This window comes from Perna viridis, chromosome 11 (assembly GCF_037379345.1).
Source record: "Perna viridis isolate PV_CMFRI_1.1 ecotype Kerala chromosome 11, ASM3737934v1, whole genome shotgun sequence".
Classification (NCBI taxonomy): Eukaryota; Metazoa; Mollusca; class Bivalvia; order Mytilida; family Mytilidae; genus Perna; species Perna viridis.
The window spans coordinates 13587793-13601170 of NC_142455.1; the positions used below are offsets into that span (position 1 = coordinate 13587793).

At 31.9% G+C, this 13378-nt stretch overlaps 1 protein-coding gene across 1 annotated transcript in view; it reads right to left on the reverse strand.

Moving 5' to 3' along the window:
* LOC148603062 (uncharacterized) overlaps positions 1 to 12670 on the reverse strand; it is a 35052-nt gene extending 22382 nt beyond the window's left edge. Inside the window, exons 1-3 of the mRNA XM_088553499.1 lie at positions 12287 to 12670; positions 3774 to 3823; positions 81 to 224 (exon numbers count right to left, since the gene is read on the reverse strand). Of these exons, the coding sequence (XP_088409625.1) occupies positions 81 to 153 (73 nt within the window). The 5' untranslated portion in view covers positions 154 to 224; positions 3774 to 3823; positions 12287 to 12670. The remainder of the gene's footprint in view (positions 1 to 80; positions 225 to 3773; positions 3824 to 12286) is intronic.
* Positions 12671 to 13378: the final 708 nt, after the last annotated feature.

Sequence of the window (13378 nt, forward strand, 5' to 3'; positions counted from 1 at the left end):
ACAGACAGCATGAGCACTATATAACCCCACTTTTGAAGCTGGGGTATACGAAACTTAAATTTAATCCTTTGTTAACTTACATTTTTGTGATAATATTCCATCCACAACAAATATTACAAGAAATACAAACAAGTCACTTATGCGTAAATCCATGCTGGAATGTTGCTTGGAGAGTTATTTCCCTTTTATTTCACCAGATAAATCTAATATGTCCCTTCAATCATCTGAAAAGGAAAGAAAAACAAATATTAACTCTGAACTTGGTCTAGAAAGACAGATGAAAAGCCATGAAATTTGAAATCCACGAATTAAAGTTGACATATTCTTTATGGTTGTGTAAATGATAACTTCAAATTTTCCGAAAACCTTATGACATAAATGCATATCTTGACCTTTTGATAATTTGGCATCAAACAAATTCTTCAAGAAGGTCAAATTTGTTATGTAACTATGTATTAATACAGTAAAACCTGACTAAACACAACTCCTTTTGGACTGTAGATTGTTTTTTTCTACTTCAGACAGGTATTCTATTTATCCAGGTTCGGAGTACAGAGAAAATGATATGAAAGTGTAATCAAGGGAACCAAGGTTATAGCGGTAATCAAAAGAATTTAATCAAGGGACAAAGACCAGACATGGAAAACAGACACACACAACAAAGAACACAAAGTAACTAAAATCATACATACAAAGTTACAAAAGCATATAAGCAACTCGGACTCCACTAAAAACTGTGGGGCATGGACCAGGTGCACCGGTAGGGTAAGCATCCTCTGCTTTTCTAGAAACACCCTGCGAGTTGCTCATAAAAAGTCAAGTCCGGGGTAGACTAACAAGGAAAGGAAAACTATGACCCGTTGAATAAATCAGTTTTCATGGTGCAGATGGATACACCATAACAATCCACGAGTTCATGATGACAACCATAAAACTTCTGTAGTGATGACTTCAATCTTGTAGCAACATAACCCTGTTCCAGAAGCCTATTTGTTAGAGTTCTAGCGCAATACAAAAAGTCTGTGTAGTTTCGGCAAGCTCTGTTTAAATAAAACTGAAGAAACAGAAAACCTGTCTGCAGGAGGTAGACCTAACTCGATATGTGTGTATCATATTCAATTCCACTGAAGCCTATCAAGCTTTCATTTGAAACAGAATGAAATCACTCCAAGTTACTTTGATGCTTACACGAGATTGAAGTCAAATGCTGAATACAAATATTCCAACAATTTGTAAGAGTTGTGTCCCTTCCCCTAGATCCACCTCCTTAAGATAATAGGTTTGAATTAATTCTAGTGCGCTACATGACTCTCAGCATTCATTTATATACTTCATTCTTACCATATCTGTTTTCTTTATGATTTTTATAATGGAATGCTATATAATGCTTTCAAAGCACATGTTCATGAGATAAATATTTCATCTTTTTTTAATTTTCATTTCAAAGAAAGATATAGAACCATTTGAAAACTAATTCTCTCTGACATGAATAGAGATATTATGTACATATAATTTGTGGATAATAACCTTCTTGATTATTCAGTTATTATCTGAACTAAACCAATTAAAAGAACATGTTGTAGAATTACAAAAGATTATACATGCTTGAAAGTGCAGAAGTGATCTTTGATGCATGGAACAGACTCAGAATACAAAGAGAAAAGGATCTTATCTGTGTATGGTAGTGCATAGAACATCAGCATCTTGGAAAGTCAACCCAAATATTATGAAAGGGACTTCATGATCATACAAAAAAATCACTTCATTCCTGTTCAGTTGTGTTGAATTTCAACAGAAGATATCGTTAATTTTTAATTGTTGGTTTATGTCAAAATAATAAACAGAGAGAAGCTCCTTCATATTGAACAATAACCCAAGCTAAACTTTATTTCTTGATTAATTCCCTTCTTCTGCCTGAAGTTAGGATACTTTTATCTGCACTGAACTAGCAAAAACAACATGTCAGATTTTGGTGAAAATTGAATTTAAGGCTGATCGGTGGTACTAGTGCATGTTCAGTCATTTTGGTCAGATTTTCTGACTCCTATGGTTTTCTCCATTTCATAGTATGAATATTTTTTAACATAAACCCACACTTTTTTTTCATAATATCATTCAACACACCTTAAAATGTTACTTGAGAAGTTCTTATGAAATTCTTGTTATTTCTTCAGGAAGACAAAACCTACAGAAAATCCAGAGAAATCATTTTCCTGCCAAAATTCCATAGTCTTTATCTCAAAAACGTGCAAACTAACCCATTATTACTTTCTATTGATATAGTTCTAGCATGAAAGCACAACCATTTGAAATCTCTGTTATTTGTTATTTTCAAACAGATCAGCCAACATCCTTAATTGACCTGTATTTTATAGTACTGAACAACTGTGCAGAGCTTTAAAAAAATTCATTGATCCGTTCTTAAGTTATTATTTGGAATCAGTTAAGGGACAGACAGACAAACAGATTCACAACTTTTCGTGTGGAAGGGTATAAAATGAGTGGTATATATAACTTCATTGATCTGATTACTGATAACAGTCCAAAGTGATGGGGGTGATCCATGATTTTATGAAGGGAGACGTGTAATAACGAGAATCAGTATAAAAGGAAACCAGAGTATGTCATGTTTAAGGAATGAATATGATATAAATTGCAATATTCAACACAATATTAAGCAGATAATGATAGTTTGGGTTTTTCTTTCTTTGAAACAGGGGGGCATTCACCCATTACACCTTCACCTGGACCAGCCCCCTTGAGACAGATGATTTACCTTAAACCTACTTTTTTAATGTAAGCTGCCATGAAACATTTACTAAGATCTGACCACAGAAATACTACCTGTCAGTCAGGGTAGCCATTATTCTTGGAGATGATACAACAAAGGCCTTCATCTGCTCTATCAGTAAAGTTATCATGTACATCATCAACTGGACAGAGGCCAAACTAAACCAAGGTATTGATGGATAGACACTAGGGGTTAATGTATTTATAATGTGTTGCTGTAACACAAATCAGAATGTTTGTTTATGGGGGAAATGATGGCTGGGGAGTGTAATATGGAAGAATGTCAGCTTGGAAGAAATAAATCAGCTCTATAATGAGCAACATGAACAGGAAACACATTTAATACAATGATCCATAGGGTAATAACATACAGTGAATTCGCTTTTGTTTGAGAGATTCAATTTTTCATGACTGTTCAAAATTTCATAAATTCCCAGGATGTTATTTATTCATGCTCAATCATAACCATGCAAGGCAATTTAACAATAAAAAATTAAAAGTAGCATTTGTTGCAGAGTTTCATTTTACATGTCATCATGAAGGTTTCCACTGTTTTCATATTCTATGAGAATTCAAGATACAAGATACAAACTAAAGATGAAACAGTTGCAGATCCTGAAATTCTAAAAAGAGGGACCCGCCAACTGGGTGTTGGCTACTCCAGTGATTCAAGTTTTTTCTGTATAATCAACCAACATTTGAGCTAAAGGGTGGCCCATTCCACCTCAAACATCCATATGGAAATAACACAGTTGAAGGTGTCCTTCAAAATGTCAAGGTCTTTGGGCAGCTGTGAGTGAGTTTTCACAAAGGGATGACATCTCAAGGACAAAAAACCAAAATGAGATGAAATATGACCTTGCTCAGGCCAGCATTAGTGATGAAGATCAAGCAGTTTATAAACAAATTCTGTTTTTTTTTTTCTTGTAATTTCAAACCTAGAACTTCGTGTTTTCTTTGTATATGTAGTATATACTACTCACCCTATCATCATGAAACTTCATCTGTTTGTGGAAACCATCATCAAACCAGCCTGTAAAAGATAAGACTGCCATAAATAACAGTTTGTCTATACAAAGATCATGTAATATAAACTGTAACTTTGATAATCTCCAAGCACAGAAGTCCCAAACATTAAAAAAAAATCGACCAGTATACATCAAAGTACAAAGAGTTTTTTATACTGTTGAATTAGTTGCTTTATCAGTAGGATCCTACATCTGTAATAAAGGCTCAATCTTGCAGCTAATAAAACAGTAAACTTCACGGAGTAGAATTAGTCTTTCCTACATGTTTTTAGTAGTTACAACTGTAACTAGAAAACTTTATCTGGAGTTATGTCCCTTAACCTAGGAAGAGCAAAATCATGGTCACATAAAAAAGATCATATATATACATATATTTATCTACAAAAAAAATTTATTTATAATGCATTACACATAGACATTGTAATCATAGTCTCTTAAGAAGGGATACTGTTGAATTTATAGAATGTCACTACGATAGGTTTCACTGTATTTCTCATATATGCTCTAGTATATCTCATTTTTGAAGTCATTAGTTGTGAGAAATTCTATTAAGTGTACATATCTTCTAGTTTTTACTCAACAGCCATTAAACTCAGACTGAGTGCAGGTTTTCTATAAGTAACAATCACAATTTATCCTTTTTTATTGCCATTGTAATTGTTTGTTGGGGTTTAACATCCGAGCAGCAATATTTCAGCGCCATTGTAATTGAAAGCCATAAGAATTTGGTGTAAAATGTTAGTAATAAGTCAGAGATATGACTAAACACTTCTCTTCTATCAAAATCCTCATCATTCCCTTTTATCTTAACCTCAGATATAAAACAGATAAGTTTCCATGGTAACAGATTCTAAGGTGTGTGGTAAATAGTGATTATAACACAGGAATAGTAAACAAAGCCAGAAAACAGAACAACCATGTGGTTTAAAATAACTCAGGTATAAAAAATAGGTCAAACTGACATTATTGACCATTCCACTGGAAATCTTAAATTCTAAGCCAGAAACCAGTACCATGCCGTAAAAAATCAGTCGGGCATAAAAAATAGGTCAAACATGTAATATAATTCAAGATTCCTTCCTGAAGGGATTTGTTTAAACAAATTATCTTTGTTTTAAAAATTAACTTCATGACAATCAACTTAAAAGCAAATTAACTGATAAACAAAAACATCTTTATTCTCCTCTTGAACTTTAGATTTCCTTTAAATCACTTTATTTGGTCAAGTGTACCCTTAACAAACCAAAGTCAAGTAGGTCTGGATGATTTTTCAAATCTGACAATCCCCTTGTTTGTGTTTACTGGTAATTAAATATTTTTTATCTAGAAACAATACTTAAAAAAAGTTTGGACAGACAGACAAGGTGAAACCTATATACACCCCAAAAAATCTTTGTCTGCATGGGCAATGATTACCCATAAAACCAAAAAGTGTTATATATGGATGAGTAATACCTCTGTCTAAAAAGGCATTGAGAAGCAGTCTTTGTAAGAATCATAAAATTCTTTAATATGTGATACACCTCAAAAAAAAGCTGCACATTTTTATTTTTGTTTTTAAGTTGTTTTGTGGGTCTATATGATGAAATATAATACTTTTAAGAAATTATATGTCTATATCTGTATTTAAATTGCACCAGTTCATAAAATGCTATATGAACTTGCTGGAAATTATACAGGACCAATAGGCGTGGCTTATTTTCATTCTCGTTCCAGTTTCAATGCCGTTATTTGATTTTCAATCAAACCAAAAATATCTTCTGGCAGATTTGCTTCGTTAAATACAAGTATTTGCAAAATTTGCAATGTCACAGCTAAAAAAGACTAAGTTGGCATGTATGTTATAGAATAATGATATCGTCAGCATCATGAATGAAGCTTGTTAACTAGAAAAGTATGATATAGCAAATGGTTAATTGTACGGCAGTTCAAATGGCATTATATGGACTGGAATTGTATGTCGCCCTTAAAATTATATGGACCTCAGCTGTGCTTCAGTCCACTTAATTTTTTTGGGACGACATACTAGTCCATATAATATCATATAACCCTCCGTACAATTAACTATTTGCTAACTGTATTATCATTCATTCCAATCTGTCTGCTCTTCGGGGATAATGCACATTGAAAATAAAATAGTTTTTATTGTATTTTAGTGTCAGTTCTCCCTTAATTTTGAATTCTACAATACATTCTATACAATTTTTATCTCCTATGAACACGGGTTATATGAAAAGCCACATGTTAATTTCAGTCAACTATAACATTTTAAACAAAATATCAGAAATAAAAATATGTAGGCTTTACAACCATGAATCACATTTTTGCATGATTCTTACCTGGATCACTACTTAAATGCTCATTGAGCTACAAAGATTAAAAGCAATGATAAGTTTTTCATATATTTTCAAATTGATACTCCTTGTTTTTCACATATTTTTCATGTTTGGGTCCAATGCTAAAAAAGCATATGAAACATATGTTTAGGGCCCAATAAAAAGAAATCCTGAAAAAAATGCATGGACGTCTCAATAAATATTATCATTTTGTTAAAATGTTTACCTATGGTCTTAAAGATTTAAGGCATTAGCCTGTCCAGCACCTTTCTGCAAAAATAAGGGTTCATTTCAAAGCTTAAAATTAGAAATTTGAGAGCTAATTTAGGGCCAAAATTAGGAATTTTACGACATAAATGTATCTAACACTGAGAAAATTTTTGATCTTTCTTTTATGTCATTTATGGATTCCCTGAACACCTGATTACATTGTGATGAAAAAAAACATCCATAGACAATAAAGATGCAGTCTCTTAATTACAAAACAAGCAGTCATTGAAACAAAAACTTTTAAGGAATTTCAGCCAAACTGATCAAATAGGAATTTTTAGGAATTTTAGGGCCACTGGACAGCCTGAGGCATATGCATTTCATGTAATCTTGGAGGAAAATTTATTTGAATAGAATATAATGTGCAAAAATCAAATAATCTGTATACTGGTCCTTATCATACATGTATGTTTTCCAATGTTTACAAAATATGAAAACATATGTTGAATTTTTTCCTCTTCTGACTGCTCTTTTCAACTGTAAGTCCTTGAAGTGAGGGAATACCTGCATGATCCTCAGCATGGAATAACCAATGAACCTTTATCATGCAGGGGGGTATTCATCAAATGGTGCATATCAGCTATGATAACATCATCTCAGATTATATAATATGTGCTGTTATATAATATTTATGTCTGATTTATAATATCAGCATTGAATGTAAATATAAACTCACAAATGTTTCAAGGTTTTTTGCCATTTTCTTGTCATGATTAGGAAAACAAGTCATAATTGGTACAAACAATGTGTTAATGCTGCTTCAGCTTTAAATAGAAGAGGCACATGATACATACCATCAGGTAATTATAGGTGGATCCCACTGTAGAGGCAATGGGAGCAATATACATTGCTGTTACTCTCTTTTAATTATGGAATTGCAGGTTTTAAAAATGTTCTAATTTTATGTGTTTAAACATAAAATATGCTTAAAGTGGAAGAGAAGCATACAGCATAGTATTGTTGAAAGAAGTGAACATAGTTTCTTTTTTTTTCACTCTTTCCCCTTCCTTAGATACATGTATTACATCAAAATCCTTGTTTTCCATCCAAAATGGTTAGAAAGTGCATTGCGTTGAATGGAAAGCTATTCTGTTTCCATCCATATCCAGTGACATATATTTCCATTCACTTATGTTTGGATGGTAAATATTTCCATCTGAGTGAAGAAAGTGGATGGAAATTTGAATGGAAACCAGTGTCATGGATGGAAAATATATAGAAGTCCCTCAATAAGAAGAAAAATATGGATGTAATAGGACTTAGTCTATTTTCCAGATGGAATGATGAATGGAAATTTTAACTTAGCAAATTATCTGGATGGAATATGTGTTGAAATTGAAATTAGCCATTTGTGCTGATGGAATATGGATGGACTTGTAACTTTGTGTCAATTTTTGTGAATGGACATGATATTAACTTACATTTTTTGAAGTTGAAGTTTACACAATCTAAAATATATTTTAGACTTTTTGTACATAAATAAGAACATTTTGAGAACATTAATATGTGTTTGCATATAAATGTAGTTTTGTGTTGCTGGTTTTCCTTTTTCTGCATGGGGAAAAGAATTTCCTGTCACTTTTATTCACCACTTGATCAGTCTACTATATTTCATAGAGAAGGGGCTGGTTGTTAACAGTAGTTAGAAAACTTCTTCATGTAACAACAAAATATAAAAAAATAGAATGCCAATATACATGTACCTTGCCAACATACAATGTACATGTACCTTGTCATTGTTTTTCAGGTTTATTATTTATTTTATGTTTTTTCAATGGATTAGGCCGATTTTCATCTTTTATTAACAGTTTCAATTCATAAACTTTTGGACCTTTTACAGCTTGCTTTATGGTATGGGTTTTGCCCACCATTGATGACCATGCGGTGACCTGTAAAAGTTGAATTGTTCATTGCTTAGCTTTTGATGAAATATATGACTCTCATTGGCAAAAATTTATATAGCCATATAGTATATATATATTGAAAAATTGTATTCAGGACTGGCTGGAATTTGAGTGAGTTTCCTACCCTGATATATACTATTTTTATTTTGTTAACCATTGGAGCAAATTATTTGATGAAAAATTAAATTCTTCAGTACCTCCCACAAAAAATATAGTCATTTCAACCAAAAACCTCCTACAAGTCTTACATTTTTATATGGGAAATTCATAATTTTTCATTTACATTGTTTCATAAACATGAAAAACTATGACAAAGTACATTTATGTTGGCATTCTATCTTTTATAATTTTTTCTAACCATGACATTTATTGCCTCGAAGAGGTCATCAATAGCAGGAGTCATTAGGCAAACAAAATAATATGTCTATTTTCTGCTACCCTACCTACCCTATATTTTTTTGCCTACCCTAAACCATTTTAGGCCATTTTTGCTCAACCACAGTTTAAGCCTTAATTGTTTCCCCATTAACTCAAAATAAAATGTTAATGAAAAATAAAATAATTTTCCTACCAACCTTATACACCATTTTTGTTCTTGCTGGTAGCAGGAAACAAGACTATCATTTCTTGGCCTTACTGATATATCAGACATATTCAATCAAACCAATAATTGGTCACTAATTGGTTACACTAACCAGTTTTCCTTTATAAACATTTAGTAGTGCCATCAGTATAGGGTGGATTTTTATTGGGGAGTGGGATGGAGAATAATATGAAAAAAAAGATAATGACCAGAATTATGGTGAAAAAGGAAATTTCTTTGAAAGAAAGAAAAGTCAGAACAACAAAACATAAAAATCCACAATAAAAGTTTGATTTCAGTGCCCCCCCCTAACCAGCCATACCCAATCCCCAATAAAACTTAAGATTGTTGTTCTATCCATCCTGAATCTAAACCCTATGGGGACCCCCATAAAACAATAATAACTTCTGTTTATCTAGCATGTCTGACCCCATGGATCAATTTATTTTATCCCCAGGAAGTCAATCTTAACTTAATTAATATAATGAAGGATTTTTTCTGGCAAAGCATTTTCTTGTTGATTAATGGTGGCATTGAGTTTCACTTGATATTGCAGATATTTGTGTACTTTTCATGACTAGCATGGATCCTAATGGACATTTTATGGTCATAAAATGAGATTAAGAAATGCTTTTTTTTGATATCTTAGCAAGTGGAAACAAATCACTTTCATATGTAAGGCTATTTGCCTTGATTATGATATAATTTTATTTCAAATGATATCTGGAATATCTTGACCAAATTTAAGGCTGACTTAATATTGAAAACATTATTTGATTCTGGGGAAGATTGCAGCAAGCCCTTTCTTAACATGGAATAAAGGCTTTTTTTTAAGGAAATCCTCATCATCTACATTAAATGCAAAAATTACAATTATCAATTACCATTCATACCAGCCACTTACATAGAAAAGAAAGAATACATGTACACTATGCACGAAATATTCATTTTCTTTAATTATGCAAACATAACTACAAGCCTCATTATCCACTTAGGAATAATTTTACAGAAAAGTGTGAAATACCTGAAGACATTTCAAATGCAACACATACTTAATCATTTATAACTTCATGTATGTTATTTGAGATCAAACCATGGTAGTTCTAAAATGTATATCATTGTATTAAAATTCCTACAGTGGTATTTTATAGTCTTTTTCTACATTTTGAAAAAAAAAAACATTTTAACCAAAGGCCTTCTCCAGTGTTTCCAGTTCCTTTAGTTGGTGATTCTTCAGGAAATGAATTGGGAAGGAAACTGAAGAAGGCCCATGGCTGAAACATTTTCAAAAGGTTGAAAAATACAAAAAAAATGTTTAGTTGAAAAGCATCAAATGGTAGTCATTGATTGGTAATAACTCATCTTCTTCATGCATCCCCAAGCTTCAACATGGCATGAAACTGGAAACACTGGAGAAGGCATTTGGTTAAAATGGTTTTTTTTCAAAATGTAGAAATGGTCTTTTCTTGATTAAATGACAATCACCTGATGTACATGTATTGACTTATTTAGTGAACTGGACTAACTCTATCAGGCACAGACTGAATTACGTTCATATGGAATGATAGAAACTTTACCAGTAAATCATCATGTCTTTAAACTGGACTAAATCCATCATACATAGACTGAATTACATATTCATATTGAATTATAGAAACTTGACCAGTAAATCATCATGTCCATTGTCCAGGCACTTTAAACTGGACTAAATCCATTGTACATAGACTGAATTACAAGTTCATATGGAATGATAGAAACTTGACCAGTAAATTATCATGTCCATTGTCCAGGCACTTCATCAGGAAAGACAAACTCTATCCCTGAATATAATCATTGTATGAGCTGTAATATGTTATAACAAATTATCCAATAGGCTAAGCAAATTCAATTTGTGTATAAAAATCCCTTGACACTAAATCTATAGTGAAAAGTAAACGGTCCTGAGCTACATATCTTAGATGTTACAGACTGATGTGGATCTAAACCTTTGGGGAATGATCATACATAGCAGTGTTTAATTAAAACACTGCTATCATGGTTTTCTCTGAAGTAAAATTTATACAGATGGAAATCATAGGATTTTGACTGGATCTGTAACAGATCTTGGAAGACACAAAAAAATTACGGAAGCCACTCAAATACAATTGAAATAGAAATCACTAGTAGTCAAGTTTTTAAATGCAGGACAAAAACATTCAAAACAAATGCTTCTGTTTATCTTATGAAATCTTGTGAATTTGTTGGGTTTTTTATATACAATGTATACATATCTTGGGTATAGTATCACCATTTCACTGAACTTGTGTAAATGTTTCAGAACCTGAGGATAGTTGAAAGCAGGCTCTAGGAGTAGGATATTTCTAACTCACTGAAGGCCTATCGACCAGTTGATCTAAATAAAATTCACATCACCTCAAGAAAAAAAAAATTATTTCAGAAAAGTGTAACTGATTCAATAAATCCATTTACAATCTAAATAAAAACTAAACTGAACATTGAATTCCAAATGACAGAAAAGGTCAATCAATAATTTTCAAGTGCAACACCTTTCAGAATCATCAGAATGACACTAATCGCTCTCCTCAAATAAATTCATCCTAACCATTACCTTTAGTGCAAAACATTTCTCTTGGTGACTTTACACAATGGAGGCCACTATTGACCATTAGTGTGAGAAGTCCTCTTTAAATGTCCACTCACATTTAACACAAAGCCATAACAAGGTTATAACTGTACTAAGGTTTGTACTCATTGTTATTGTAGCGAGATTGACATTGGAGGAATGAAAACCAGACTTTTGTCACTAGTGACACTTCATGATGTACTTCTAACTTCATTAAAGACTTAACAAGGCCATATAAAGCTTTTGAAAAAACTTTAATTGGATAAAATTGTGACATCTGGGCATGGCGAGTTTTGGTTTTTGGACAATAAAAAATTCCCCCTTTATTTTCTAAGAATGTTCAATAATTTGTGTTGTAGATAATGCATTTATGGTAAATGAAAAATTAAGACATTCTGATGAACAAGAAATGTCGAAAAACAACAAAAATACCAGCCCTCCCCTTTAAATAAATACTTACCAATCCTACATTGTCCATGTTTTCAATTTAAATTGAAATATGTTTCCTTTTGCTTAAATCCCTTCATTCACAAAAACATCATTTGTGTGAATACCAAATACTTATGGAAATGAAATGAATATCAGATGTCAAGAGGATATTTAATTTTTTCACTTCTTCCATTACGAAATCAGCTGTATTCAATTACTTTCATTCAAGTTTTTTGTGGAGCTCACATCACAATTTTACTGTTTTTGGCAAAGTGCAATTAGTAGTAAATCATGCAAAAATTTTAAAACATTTTACCACTTACCTCATTTAATCAGACATTCAACAAACAGCCTTCTAAATATATCCTAAATATATCCGTTAACCAAGAAAAGATTCTCCCAATCTGCCAGATGTTAAAATTCTCACATGATCTAGTAATTCCACAAGTATCTCTTTACAACTGCAACAAAACAATTAAAATGTGAAAAAAAATCTATTATTTTTCCTTCACAGTTGTAAAACCAATGACTTAGAAAATCCTTTTCTTGTCACAAGAAAATCAAACAATTTTAACACAAGTCTTTCAGCAAATAAATTCTGCCCTCAGCAGGGAGGAAAATAAACTGTGATAAATAAATTGTTTATCATCTTGTGGAAAACTACCCAAGATTCTTTGTGTATGGTTTGTGCATCATTTCCAAATCTAAGAGTGTGGTTACCATGGCAACTGATTAGAATGAGTTGATTGATATGAACCTGCTGTGAAATTTGAAGTTTATCAATATATTCGTGTGTGTAGAAAGATTAGCCATGGATCATTTAACCCCTGCTGACCTCTTTGTTAAATAATCAATGGATTTCTAATAACTTCGATCAAACAATGTCTTATTATAATATTCATCCATATTTATGATAAGAGTGATTGAAGCTGTCAATTTTCAAGATTAATTGTTTACCTCTGAGAAAAAAAAACGATTAAATTTCAACCACACCTCAGAAAAAAACTAAAGCTTTTGTTTGTAACATAGAGATTGAGAGTATCTTAGCATCATTAATCAAATCAGAATTTTCAAAAAGAATGTTTCAGAATGGCTAAATTTTAATCCAAATAAAGTTCTGAATTTTATAGTAAAATACAGTTTTGAATTTTTGCAATACACAAACATGTAAACATCTCATTATTGAAAAAAAAAATAGAATATTATCTATTGTCCAGTGATTGTTGTCTTATTATATTCACAAACTATTAAAAATTCAGGGGTGGATCTAGAAACTAATTTTTAAAAAGGGGGGGGGGGTTCTGATCAAGAATATTTTTTAAAATTGGGGACTCCAGGCTATAGTTTGCTAAATTTTTCACAAATTTCACCAAATTTTCTAATGCAATTAGGGTTTCAAACTTCACTGTCATTCC